The sequence below is a fragment of the Dromiciops gliroides genome, chromosome 6, assembly GCF_019393635.1.
Source record: "Dromiciops gliroides isolate mDroGli1 chromosome 6, mDroGli1.pri, whole genome shotgun sequence".
NCBI classification, from domain to species: domain Eukaryota; kingdom Metazoa; phylum Chordata; class Mammalia; order Microbiotheria; family Microbiotheriidae; genus Dromiciops; species Dromiciops gliroides.
Genome location: NC_057866.1, coordinates 263,658,884 through 263,673,816, shown reverse-complemented (window position 1 = coordinate 263,673,816; position 14,933 = coordinate 263,658,884). Strand labels below are relative to the sequence as shown.

Genomic DNA, 14,933 nt, shown 5'->3' with positions numbered 1-14,933 from the left:
AAAAAAGACAAGACAGTACAAAATCTAGACCAAAGACATCTTCACATCAAGCTTCATCTTCCAGCACATCTTCTCAGATAGTAATTGATCTAAATTCATCAGGTCAAAAAAACCCTAAGCCATCCAAATCATATGTTCAACAAAATCATGGTGAATCACATTATTCAACGGTGATTCTTTACCCACCTGATCAAAGGCAATCACAAGAAAATGTAGCTCCTCAACAGAGAAAAGGAATGTCAAAATTTTCTTCAAATAAAATGTCTTCAAAAGGACATGATTCAGCCAAGTCTACTATAAATACACCTCAGAATGAAGGTGAGGGAAGATTGAACCAAATTCAAACAATATTTGGGCTATCAAAATTTCACTCAAATGCAGCTGTTCAAGGAAAAGGTGTGCAATCTACAAATGACCACAATGTTCCACAAATGTCTGGTCAACCTCAATTCGGTTCAAGATTATCAGCTCAAAAGAAATTTGAGTCTATCAAATCACAGCACTTTGGTCAGTCAAAATTCCAGTTGGATGTACCCAGTCAGCAAAAGCTGAGTAACCAAAAACTGCAACCAAAGACTCTGGCCAAAAGGAAAATTTGTCAACATAAAGCCCATCCCCAGATACCTACAAATGGAAGACTAAGTCAACAACATAATTCCCCCCAAATTATATTACAGAAAAGAATTAATCAAAGAAAAATGCATAAAAAGACATTTGGTCAAGTACCTAGTCAAGGAAAACAGACTCCACAAAAATCTTCACAAAGGAAACAAGGTCAAAAAAAACTTCATTCTCAGAAACCTACACAGAAAACCCTAAACCAACACAAAAAACAGCCCCAGACTTCTGCGCTATCAAAAGTTTATCGACTCAAACATCAGACAAATGCAATCTATCAAAAAAGACCCAGCCAACCAAAGATTCATTCAAATATAATTGGTAAGCAAAGACCCAGTCAAGGAAAATCACATCGACAAATCCTTGTGCAAGGAAGTTTTAACCAACACAAAGGTGGCCCACAGATTGGGACAAAAAGAAGAACCCACAAACACAAATATTACCCAAAGAAGTTTGTGAAAGGGAGAACTGATCAACCAGCACTTCAGCGAAAAAGACCCAAATTTAAACTACTCAGCCAGCATGGATGTCACCCACAGAATTGTGTGCCAAAAATACAGAACTCTATCCATTTTTCTCCCCCTCAAATCTTTCCTGACTCATATGATTTTGGTGAAGCTTCATTGATGGAGCGGAGCAGTACCTCTCACCATTATGATCCAAAGCCAAGTGTTCATAATCAGCCTAATTCATATCATCCAAGAGGAAATCCTGAAACCCCTAAGACTAATGAAACTGCTACCACCCCATCTTCTGCCACTGAGACTGCTATTAATACCGCTGCTGCTGTCACATCTGCTTCCCCTGTCACAGCAGCTGGAGATGCTATACATTATATCCCCACATCTAACCCCACTAGGCCTCCAGCTAACATCCCTGATGCCCTAAGCACATCTGCTTCTTCTCATCCAACACCTGGAGAAGCCATGTTTTCTCTAATCTCACCTACCCCTTTCATTCTTCCTGCTTCTATCTCTACTGATGCTCTTAACACTGCACCTGCTTCTGGAGTCACTAACTCCTCATCTGATCCTTCCATACTTGCTGCCACCAGAAGGATCCTTCCTGGCGCCTTACATGCTGACCCCAGCATCATGTCTTCCAGCTCTAATGAATCAGCTTCATCCAACTCAGGGTATTCTGCTAGAAGATACACCTCTAATGTGCTTGCTCCCTCTAACATCACCTCTGATGCCTCTGACATAACATCTGCAGACACATCTCTTGCCATTACCACAGTCTTTACAACTACCACTCCTGGAACCTCAGTAAACTCTGCTGACACTAGTGATGATGATACCACCAACACTATATCCGTATCCGGTGCCTCTACAGATAGAACTTCAGGTGCCCAATCAGCTGCCATCCTTAATTTAACAAAATCTGATGAGGTTAGTACCATGTCTGTTACTACCATACCTTCCTACACCAAGCAAAGTGGTACTACCTCACTCTAATCCCTACCAAACAAGCTGACACAATGATTCATCTTCCTCTGCCACCATTCCTGTAGACATTATGTCCATTATCACCAAAGCTGATCCTCCACACCTATAGCCATTAATTCTCTAGCTTCCTTAACAAAACCTTTTGTTACTGCCTCTTTTGTCTCACCTGTTACTTGTATTTGTACTGCTTGATTCCACTGCCACTACTAAGCATTCTCCTACTGTCCCTACACTTGATAACACACAATTGTTGAAATAACCTTTTGGTTACCATTGGAGAAAAGGCCATATCTCAGGAAACTACCTTGACTGATGAAACAAGTATTAGCAAAACAACCAGGGTCATCAAAATTGATTTGTTTGCATCCAATCCTCATGAAATTACTAAAGTTAATACTTACTTAATAGTTAAGTTACTTAATATTAATTTAATTGATAGTTATAGAAGTTACGATTATGGGTCTACCATAGCTGATAGAATTTACTGCATCTTTGCCACAAATGCCAAAAATGCCAATATTATATCAGGCACCGCTATACTCTAGGACTGTGTTCCTTTGGCCACATCTATACCACAACCATACCTGACATGATCTTCCCATTATCATACCTCTAAAATAGAACTGCTCCACTGGACCATTCATTATTATATTAATTACAATACTGCACCTCTCAGTATGGATATCTAAATACTACTAACTCCAAGATCAATATTTTGCCCAATTCTAGATCCCTCACAGTTCCTTTCTCTCCTAATATACTAGCTTTCTTGTCCAACTTCAATAACTTTCATTTCTAATGTGAATATCCTTGGAATTTCGTGGTATGGGCTAAAGGTTTTCATGATTTTAGAAGAAAAGAGCTAATTAAAGAAAAAGAAAGGAGAGCATCACCAATCTTTTAATTCCCCCACTATCTGTGAAATCATGAGTGGATGCACAATGATATTTTAGAACTGCTCTAGTTACTACTACCTTTACATGGTCATCACAATCCAGCAAAACAATTCAAGGCCTCCACAAAGAATTTCAAAGAGTGAAACACTCTGCAATGACTCATATCTTTCCTAGCTTCTTGGGGAGCTCAAATAGTGTAAGGCCAAGATCTAACTAAGCAACCATTATTCTTCCAATCTCCACCTGTTCTCCCCAACCAAAGAGACAGAAAGAGAGAGAGAGAGAGAGAGAGAGAGAGAGAGAGAGAGAGAGAGATTTTGCTTTCCAAGTAAATGTCACAAAGCCTTATCAATTAAGATAAGGATCATAAAACTAATAAAGAGGGTCCTGAGAAGACAGGCAAAACAAACCCTACTGGAGCTTGAATTCATGGAGGAAAGTTGAGATGACTGGTCATCAGTTATAGTTTTGAATAATTAATGATGCATTCATAAACTAATTATTTAGAGGATCTTTTCCATCATCTAACAAGTAAAGTTACATGCTTAGAAGTCTGGGAAAAATGAAAGATAATTTCTTTTGTTTGGTGGTTAAAAGAAAGGACTCTGCCTGAGGGATATGTCACGTCCACAATTCTACTCTATGAAACTAGACCATAAAAAGACTAATGGCATATGATGATGGCTTACAGAGAAGATGAGACTGATATTTTCAGAGACTTAAATACAAGAGTGTTTTCCAGATAGGCAGAGCAAGAAGCAAGAGGGTGTGAACCAAAAATAAGGAATGATCATAACAGTTTGGAAGAGGACAGAGAATTTACCTGCCATTTTCCAAAATCATTGGCCTTTGAAATAATTTATCCTGGCCTTTTGAGACAGAAATTTCCACTAAGTGATCAAGGATTGCTCTGGAGGATTATGTGAATTATGTAAGAAATGCACATTTGTTTCAACAATTATAGGTAGCCAGCTTTACACAATCAAGGTATTCCTAGTTTGCAAGTAAATTGACATTGAAAACCCTCTAATCATAATTGTCATTTGAATTAATCTCATAGCAAAGAGAATAATTGTCTTCTATTTTATTAGCTTGTAAAAATCAACTTTCATAGGCTTAAAGTCAAAGTGTTAAACAGTACAATTATGAATAAATGCACAAATATACAGCACGGCTTCTGATTTCTTTCAATGAATTGCTTTCTCAAAACATGTACTGGTCTAGGGGCAGCTAGGTGGCACCCTAGATTCAGAAGGACCTGAGTTCAAATCCAGCCTCAGACACTTGACACTTACTAGCTGTGTGACCCTGGGCAAGTCACTTAACCCTCATTGCCCTGCAAAAAAAAAGAGCAAAAACAAAAATAAAAACATGTACTGATCAGGTTCTACACAATTCATACCCAAATCACAATTTCTTAAAGAATCCCTTGGAAGTGAGCATAAATTTCCAACTGCTAGACCATCCACTCTGTCTAACTCATTAGTAGAGGACATGAGTGGGCATGTGGTCATATTTCTTTTCACTCAACACTTCCAACTACTCTCAACAACCGCTTTGATATGTCTGCATTTAGTGTTATTGATTCTACATTTTCATTGTATGTGTAAATATAGAGGAGAAAGATATTTAAATATTCCTTTATCAAATACCCTTAAAATCAAATGCATCTTATAGAAATATCAATTTTTACATTAAAAAAATCATATTGAATGCAATGTTTAGTACTCACAATATTAACTTTTAAGTTCCATGAAGCAAGGGCTGTGTTTTTACCTTTGACTCATCCCTAGCACCCAACTCAGATCTCCATACATAGAAGATATTTAATAAATGTCTATCAAACCTCAAACAGAGAAATAGAGCACCCTGAGAACACCTCATTCAGAAATACCTGTATTTAAATGGAAGCAAAACAATACCACAAAATTGAAAAGAACTTCTTTTGTGATGGGTGGGTGATGGATGGGTCAGCAACAACTCACTGTTTTGAATTGTCCACATCCCTTCCCCTTTCCCTTTGTGTACATTATCAAGAGTTTGACATACAATCTGCAAGTTTGTGACTTGACATTATATTTCTATTAATGCAACCTAGGATTACACCAGGTTTTTGGTAACCAAGACACCTGACTGACTCACATTGAGTTGGTAGTCAATTGAAAGCCGTATTTCTTTTTCACATTAACTACTACCCCAACCAAACTCTGTATTTATTTGATTAACCTCTAAATATCTAAATGGAAGACTTAAAATTCAACTTTATTAAAAATGATTTTCTTTAGTTTGGATTGATGGTTCCTGCTTGTAGAGAGATTTCTGAATATTTCTTTTGTCATATAGTGCACTATTTCTCCCAGCTTTGTGTCAATTAGATTTGGTTAGCATTGTTTTGCCATTTTAACATCAAAGGGATCAAAGGGGAAACTTCATAGCACTCTTTCCAAGCTGACATCAATCAACTAGTTAAAACTTTAGATGTGTTTACTCAATCATCAGTTCATCACACATTTCTCCACCCTCTACCTAGGATATAATAAGAGAGAATTTATAGTATATCTTGCTAAATCCAATATGTACTGTTTGCCACATTCATTCATATACTAGTGCAAAACTCACTGGTTTTATGATTTCAGCAATTCCCATCAATGCCCCAATGCAAGTCACAAACACAGGCAAATCATCTTCATGAAAGGCTCTGGGTAAAATAAACTCATCATAGCTCCCTTTTTCCCACACACTCTCAGCTCAAAATCTTCCATGAGAAAATTGAAGCCACCATCTATAAATTCCATTTTCTTGCCCCCCACTCCATGAAAAGGTCTCAAAGCCCCTTGATATCACCATTTTCTCTTTCTTTAGAGTGGGTCCTCTTTCCTTTTCCCCCACTATCTCACCTAATGGTCTCATACATTCCCATAGACTCAATGATCATCTTTCTGCAGGTCATTTCCATTCTATATATCCTGCCTTATCTTTCCTGAACTCTGGTCCCTCATCACCAAGTGCCTATTTGACTGTTGGTGGCAGTTGGCCAGCTAGAGTTGATGGTATTGGTGAAGGTAATGAAGAAGGTGGGCCCCATCTCCACAATTTTTTCTCCCCTTGGTGATGGCTGTGGGAGCTGGACTACAAAGCAAGTTGGTCTAGTGGCTTAGGGAAGGGGAGAGTGTCACTGCTACTCCCAAGGCTCTTGGGTTCAGAATCCTGAACCCTTCAAGGTCTGAGAGGGGATGGTGGTCAAGGTAGTTGTGGTAGTTTGACTTCCCTAACACATGGTATTTCCTGTGTCTCCTTCAAAGTGCCTTGTTGCTTTAGCTAGGCTGGTTTGCCTGCCCAGAGTTCTTCATCAGCCATAACACTAGGTAAAATGAATGGTGATTAAAAACAGAGCTGGCAAGATTAGCTAAAATGATTTTGAACTTATCAAGAAAATTATTCAATATATGCATGCACCTCCACTCTCATGAACAATGAGCTTTACTCCAAACATATAATATATATATACATATATATATGTATGTATGCATGTGTGTATATGTATACGTATGTATATTTTATTCAGGGAGATATTAATGAAAATACAAAGCTATCACCAGTAGAAAGACAATTAAAAATAAATGTCTAAAATCATATTTTTTTATCTATAAAAGTTTCCTATCAAAATAGCTTATTCTTTCTTTCTTTCTTTCTCTCTCCTTCCTTCCTTTCTCTCTTTCCTATTATAAAATGATGGTTATCAGCTCCTGCTGTTTGTAGCAGTCAGATGCATGGAGTAAGAATGAGAGAGGAGAAGGAAGAACCTATAAAAGGGAAAGGTGGCATTTTCCCAGTGCTTCTTGATCTGACAAACAAGGGCATCCTGGGAGAGAAGCTGCAGAAAACTGCCTCTCTGTTGTTTTTCATGAGCTACTCTGGCCTGGTAATAAGATCAGCACCAAGGATTCAGGAAAAATGAGGGTAGGTCAGAGACTTAAATAAATGGCAGGCTGCAGTGTTAACACTGAAAATCAGTAGATGTATGTTTGACCAGGTCAGAACAAGAAATGAATGACAAACAAAATGGAAAAACTCTCATTCTAAAGTATACAAAATTCCCAAACTAAATGACCTCTGTACCTTTAACCTTGTAAAAACTGAAGCTATCACTCCTCATACAACATAAGAGCATATCTATGTCAACCAACCGTGAGACCAGCTTTCATGAGAGAGACTGAAAATCCCCAGTGAGCCACATCCTGCCAGGTACACACTGTGTCTAACCTTCCCATGAGCCACCAGGTGGTAGTAATTGAGGTGGTTGCCCTGCCAACCCTATACAGGGCATTCCAGAAGGCTTAGTGAAGTCTTCAGCTTTAAAATGCACTAAGATATTTGGGACACTTCATATATTATTAATCCCCCAATACTGCTCTTAACAAAGAGACAGCAAGAAACAACACAGGTATGTAGTGGAAAGAACACTGGATTGGAATTCAGGAGACCTGCGTTCTACTACTAACTGTGCTACTAACTAGGGCTGTGATTTAACCAAACCACTCCCCAAATTTAGGTCTTAGTTTTCACTTCTGTAAAATGGTTAGACTAGATCATCTCTAAGTGCCTTTCAGCTTCTGAATTATTGTGACCCCAAATTGATTTCCACATAGTTGTCGATTGTCCTACTCCCACATCATACTCATTTCTAATGTTTTCCTTTGAACTTCAAATCATGACTTGATAGTAACTAATTAAGGGAAAGGTATCAAAGCATAGTGGAGAGGGAGCCAGCTGCAATTAGGAAGATCTGAGTTCAAATCCTGCCTTTGACACATACTGGCTGTGGACCTGGACAGGTCACTTAACCACTTAGTGCTCCACATAACTCTAAGATTTGATTGTTCAATTGTTTTTCAGTCATGTCTGACTCTTCATGACCCCATTTGGAGTTTTCTTGGCAAAGATACTAGAACAGTTTGCCATTTCCTTTTCCAGCTCATTTTACACATAAGAAAACTGAGGCAAACAGGGTTAAGTGACTTGCCCAAGGTCACATAGGTAGTAAGTCTGAATCAGGATTTGACCTCAGGAAGACAAGTCAGGCTTGGTGCTCTATCCACTGTACCAATTGAATTACTAATTAGAAAGTGATATACATTTGTAGGAGGAGTTTCCTCACCAGTTCCTTTTACCAATAAAACCATGTCTGGTTCCTCTATCCCCAAGTTGTACACATACACATGTACATACAGACATCCCTCCTAAAGTAATAACAATATGAGAAGACATTTAATTTGGGCCAAATGTATATTCATTTACAGAAGTTACATGCTGACATTGTCTGGCTGGTAGACAGGGAAAACTTTCACCAAACTGTGACATTTGCAAGGTTATGCCATCTGGGGAGTCATGGACATTGGGCACAGTGATTACTGTGATGCCATAGAAAGAGTCCAAGATTTTGAATTCCGGGACCTAGGTTCAAGTCTCGGCTCACTAATGACACATGTGACCTTGGATGATACTTTAACTCCTATTACCCATAGTCTCATCTATACAATGAGAGTTGGATACTGCATACCTTCTCCAAGCCCTTCTATCTCTAAATCTAGACTTCCACGACCCATCCAAATCACTGGGTCTTTCTGGTTCTACCAGAAAGATCTGTTGATCCACCATTTCTTTGGAGAAGAAACATCTGTGTTCTCTGGAAAGGGAGTCTCGAGGTCAGTCTGTGCTATGCTCTTCCATCCTGGGCCTAACATAACTCAGTGGGTAGCTGACAAGAGCCAATGGATGCCCAGTCACAATAAAAGAATGAATAGGCATTGAGCCCAGAAACAGCTGCCAGCTAAGAGAAGCCAACTCCTCCTTTAGCCAAGCTAAAGGAATGCCCATGAATATAAAAAAGGCAATAAGTTTGTAGGGATCAAAAATGGCTGAGAAACTTGAAGGCAACAGCTAGATGTCTCCTGTTGGTAAGCAGCCCCAAACTTCCTCCAAATGAAGAAATGAGAGAATCACAAAAATGATCAATTTTGAGAACACAAAGGGACTTTTAAAATTATAATAACCAGGGGGCAGCTAGGTGGCGCAGTAGATAAAGCATCGGTCCTGGATTCAACAGGACCTGAGTTCAAACCCAACATCAGACATTGACACTAGCTGTGTGACTCTGGGTAAGTCACTTAACCCTCATTGCCCCGCAAAATAAATAAATAAATAAATAAATAAATAAATAAATAAATAAATAAATAAATAAATAAATAAATAAATAAATAAATAAATAAATAAATAAAATAATAGTAACCAGAATTTATATGGCTCTTTAATGTTTGCAAAATGTTTTACATATATAATTTCATTTGGTCATCTAGTCCAACTCACCCAGTTTCTAGATGAGGAATTTTAAGAGGTAGAGAGTAAAGAGGCATGTCCAAAGTAATTGTGGGAAAGGTATGGGAAGTGCCAGGATAGTTAAACCTAAATAACTCCCAGTGCAGGGTCAGGTAGTCAGTCATTCAATGTACTTTTATTAAGTGCCTACTATATACCAGGAATTATGTCAAACACTGGGATTACAAATACACCTTCTCAACCCTTTCAGTTGTTTCTCCCCTTTGGTTAGAGGGCTGGAGGGTGGAGCAGTAAATGCTTCTCAAAGCCTCCCTTTGTAGAGGGCTCAGAACTTTCAGAATTGTCCATTTTCCTTCAGCAACTCACCTTGGATTTAACTCCATGAAACATTGTGCCCCTCACTGGGCTCTCTCTGGTGAGTTCCCTCTCCCCCTGCTTTTTGTGTGTTGTCTTCCTCCATTAGATTGTAAATTCCTAGAGGGCAAGTATTGTCTTTCTTAAACAGAGACTTTTGCCTCTTTTTGTGTGCCCAGCACTTGGAACAGGGCCTGGAACATAGTAGGCCCTTAAATAAATGTTTATTTAATTGACAAATATGAAAAAACAACAGTCTCTGCCCTTAAGAAACTTATGATCTAACTAGGGAAGACAACACATGAAAGGAAATACATGAGGGTTAGGAATATGGAAGGTACCTGGCCCAGAGGCATGATAGAAAAACCCAAAGGAGTACAGCCAAGTGAGAAATGAAAAGATGGCTGAATATCCTTCTCAAATGGGAGGTTTGGGGGAGCAACTCTTCCTAAATTCTAACTGCATCACATGAAATAAATAAAGCAGATCCTTGTTTCATGAATGAGACGCCCAAGAAAGATTTTATTAAGTAACACACACACACACACACACACACAGAGCAAAATTAGGCTAAATGCAAAATGATTTGCTGATGCTTATATGTTGGCATAAACAGGACTACACCCCTAAAACACTTGTACAATTATAGACAGCAAGCCTTTATAAAGCACTATACTTATATTATGGCATTTGATCATGGTTACTTCCAAGTTATCCATGGCCACTTAGCAAATTAGTAGAGTAAACCAGATCTCATGGTCCTTAACCCATTGGATTCTCCATACTTGAGAAGCATGAAACCTCATCCCAATATTCAATGTGTTATCTGGTTAGAGAAAGACAGACAAACATACATGAAAGAATGGCAAGAAAAGTAGAGAAGTATCACCAAGAGCTAGATTCATGGAGAACGTAGGATGAACTCAGTCTAGAATGATGGGGTAACAACAACATCAAGTTGCAAGGCCCAGTGGGGACAACAGGTCCATGAACCCCAACATGTGGATTAATAGTGCTATATGGCAACTTTTCAGAAAGGTAATATAGTGATGATTTCATAGCCTTCACTACAATTATTTTTCTAAGCCTCTCAAAAATATCAGTATTAGAGTAAAAGATAAGTGCAGTGAGTGGGATATTGTGGGGGGGGTTTTGTTTTGCTTTTTTTTATCATCTGTCCAGTGATAGGGTTGGGAGGAATACTCCTAAGGCCTCTTCCAACTTTAACTGCCATGATCCTAGGCCTCTGATTTGTTAATCCAAAGGAAAAATAAGATCTATATTATCTGGTGCTTAAAAGAATAACAATATGAAAAAGGTACCATTGTGATACTTCAAGGTAATCATACATTTAGCAGAAATTATAGAAAGGAATGAAGTTAGTTCTGCAGGGAAATGTTTTAGATATATGAAGGCACTTATGTGTATATATATATATATATATACATATGTATGTACATACATACATAATTACTTTTCAAATACTTAAAAGTAATAATAAATATGGAGTCATATTTTCCCAGTGTGTAAGCAATTTATCCTGAAGCAATATATCAATAAGACCACTGGGCTACTCCAAAAAATAAAGGTTATCTTGGTGATAAGTATCCCTAGAATGCTAAAGAATGAATGAACTTATTGAAGCACACTCTGAGCAAACAACATACACTTGGAGATTCTGCCTCACTGAGTCAAGGTCTTCCTCAGGAAGAAATTGACTTGCAAGGATCAGTATCAGCTATGGGAAACTGCCCCATCCTCCCTTTGTTTAAGAACTCAGAGGGACCATTGTCTTCCATCAAATGATTTTCCTAAACCCAAAAGCAATCAAGTAGAAGATTATAAGAAGTGTCCCTTTTCCAGTGAGTCCTTCCAATCAGTGTCAGTCCCGTCAGTTACCATACTGAAGATGTCAAAACACAGAAGCTAACCAGAATTACTCTGAGGAGCAAACCAACCAGACTTTGGAAGAAGGGTCTCCTACCAGGATAGGATCTTGGAAATTCTCACATTAAAACTCCTGAATCCTGACTTCTGCTTGGATCCCGGAGATTTGCACTTTCATGGGCTTTTAATGTGTCTCCATCATGGATCCACATGGTTTAGTTGTGCCTATGGAGGAAAATATGGAGAGGGATGGTAATTTTTCAGAGAAGTCTATAAAATAAAAGCTATTCACGTTAAGCTCTTAGCTGATTTGTTAAATGAATGGCCATGACCCAAGAGTGTTCTACAAAGTGGAGTATCCTCACCCAGGATCTCTTAATACCTTTTTTTTTTTTTTTGGTGAGGCAATTGGGGTTAAGTGACTTGCCCAGGGTCACACAGCTAGTAAGTGTTAAGTGTCTAAGACTGGATTTGAACTCAGGTGCTCCTGACTCCAGGGCTCTATCCACTGCACCACGTAGCTGCCCCTCTTAATACCTTTTGATGATCACTTGAACAAAGGGCATTATGCCAATTGTATATTTAGAGGAATTTCCCCTCAGACCTAAAATACAACTTCCCAAAGAACGGTCTGCTCTTTATTTCTGTCCACTATTCTGAAAACATTCATGTTCTATATCATAGGGAAACCCCAACTCAAATTTTTTAAAAAGCAGCAGTACTTGTCTGTCCTTATGCAGTCATTAGAATACAGTCACATCTCTCACCCAAGTATTTTGATGTACAGATGGCTCTGGAAAAAGGAAAGAGTAATAGAAAAGACACATACATTCCCAAATCTATGCTGTGTCCCAATTTGGTACAGAAATGGCCAATACTATACATAACTGGGCACTTCCATCATACTCTACTATGTTGTTGTTCTAGACCCAAGCTTTCTTGGCTCTGAGGAGCTTCTGGTGCGGGATTTCCCTTCATCAACGAATATCAGCCCCTCTGGAACTTACTTAAGGGGTCATCTGGGGCACAGAGAGTGTTAGAGACCTGTCTACAATCACACAGCTAATAAATACCAGGGCTAGGACTTGAAGCCTGGGCCATGTTGATTCTAAAGCCACCCCTCTTTTTCCCAAGTCATTCTTCCTCTTTCTATACTGTATACATGGAACAAATCTGAAAAATACATTACTTACTCAACTTCATTCTTACTGAATTATTGGATTGGAGTCTTGATTTACCTCCCCCTCTCCCCCCAAAAAAGTCTGTTTTTGAGGAATGGAAAATGACTTGATGTCACATTGACATTGTACTCCAACAGTGCTACCTGGTATTTATTTAAAGGAGCACAGGCCTCCCTAGAAACATTCAAACTTCTTGCTTCATTGCAGCAATATTCATTGCAGCCATCATTCAAAAAGTCACCCTTCCTAATAAACCTTTTTTTAAAATTGTCCTTTCAGTAAAGAAAATTCTTTTTCCAAACCATGCTTCTCATTACTGGAACTAACAGTGGCAAATCATGTTACAAGGAACACAGACAATGGAAAGGATGAAATCATTGTACCTGACTGTGGGCCTTCTGGCTCTCCTGACTTGCTTCCCAGTAAGCCACCTCTTACACAACCACTCTGCTGTTATGTCTTATTCAAATTCACAAAGAACTGGTTCAGATATTTTTGAAATATTTATAACTTATTAGCTGCTTTTAAAAATCAAAACTGTCTGACAACATGGTTTATATTCCATCCAGTCTTTTATTTTTCTCGACCAGCCTTGATAATTGATATTTTTATTTTCTTCACATTTGGTGTTTGCAGTAGTCCTTGAAATAGGCTTGGACTGGGCATCCGAGTCCTGGTGCCTGCAAGGACATTTCCCCCTTCTTTAGGATTGAAGAGTCTCTGGGTAAGGTGTTAATAATTATAGTATACTTTCCTGGGGTAGCTAGGTGACACAGTGGATAGAATGCCAAACCTGAAGTCAGGAGGACTCATCTTTGTAAGTTCAAATCTGTTCTCAGACATTTATTAGCTGTGTAATCCTGGGCAAGTCATTTGAGCCTGTTTGTTTCAGTTCCTCATCTGTAAAATGAGATCCTGGAGAAGGAGTTCAAACCACTCTAGTGTCTTGGCCAAGAAAACCCCAACAACAACAATACATTTTCATAGGTATATTCACCACATCCTTCTTTCAAGGATTGTATACTAAAGCAGAATTGAAGGTGCTCAAAAGAAAAGCAAGATGAACTAATTTAGAGAATCCAACCCAAAGTTTCACATGAATTATTTGTGCCCTACCTGTAGTAGAGCATTCCTATCTCATTTTGGTCTGATCAGCCATAGTTAGACACACTGTAATTTGACTCTAACACAGTGATGTCATTTTGGTCCTTTTGGAGAATGAAGAAAAAAACAATTGGCATCTGGGTAGGATGGCTCAGGTCCAAATTATAAAGGCAGTATTAGCTCAAGGGATCTGCTTTTCATCTTAACAGCCTACAAAGAGTCATTGATAATGGAGGGGGGCAAGTATCAGAAGGTCTTCGATAGGTGCATCAATTTAGACTCTCAACCAAGTAGATCAAGAAGATGCTATTAATCACCAGTAATAAAAGAGTAGTGACCATGTTCACCTTCCCAGGTATAACTCTATTACTATTGGATCATAGGGGTTAGAATTTAGACATCATCTCCATGCTCTTCTTTTTTGTCTGTGGGAAAGCTGAATCCCTAAGAAATAAAGTCATGTACACAAGGTCACATCCTATGTAATTAGGTAAGTAGCAGGGGCAGCTAGGTGGCACAGTGGATAAAGCACTGGCCTTGGATTCAGGAGGACCTGAGTTCGAATCCAGCCTAAGACAATTTACATTTACTAGCTGTGTGACCTTGGGCAAGTCACTTAACCCTCATTGCCCTACACCCCCCCCCCAAATAGTATATAGGTAAGTAACAGAACTGGGATTCCTTGATGACATATTCCATTGTTTCCATTGCACCACATTGCCTCTCACAGAGAATGTGGGAGAATTCACAGAGAAAGAAAAAGGCCCTGTCCCCTCCATCTCCTAAAGTACACATACCACAGGCAATAGAGGAGATATAAGTCATGGCATGGATTCAAGGGCACCTGGGTGAACTGAGCTGAACGGAAAAACAACCAAGACTACTTAACAAAAACATACAAAAGCAAAAAAAACCCAACAACAATAACAACAACAAAAAAAAAAACAGACAGAGCAGGGCACAACTTGCTTTTGTCTCCTTATAAAGCATTAAAATATCTTAATCAGCTGTGTGACCCTGGGCAAGTCACTTAACCCCAATTGTGTCACTAAAAAAATCTTAATCAATTGAGACAAAGCTGAAAGTCTTGGATATTATTTCTTTATTTG

General features: G+C 38.7%; 1 protein-coding gene across 1 annotated transcript in view; it reads left to right on the top strand.

The window, feature by feature from the left end:
• Window positions 1-14,933, top strand: part of LOC122732285 (mucin-2-like) — a 101,957-nt gene that overhangs the window by 25,180 nt on the left and 61,844 nt on the right. The window contains exon 4 of the mRNA XM_043972360.1: window positions 382-2,009. Within this exon, the coding sequence (XP_043828295.1) occupies window positions 382-2,009 (1,628 nt within the window). The remainder of the gene's footprint in view (window positions 1-381; window positions 2,010-14,933) is intronic.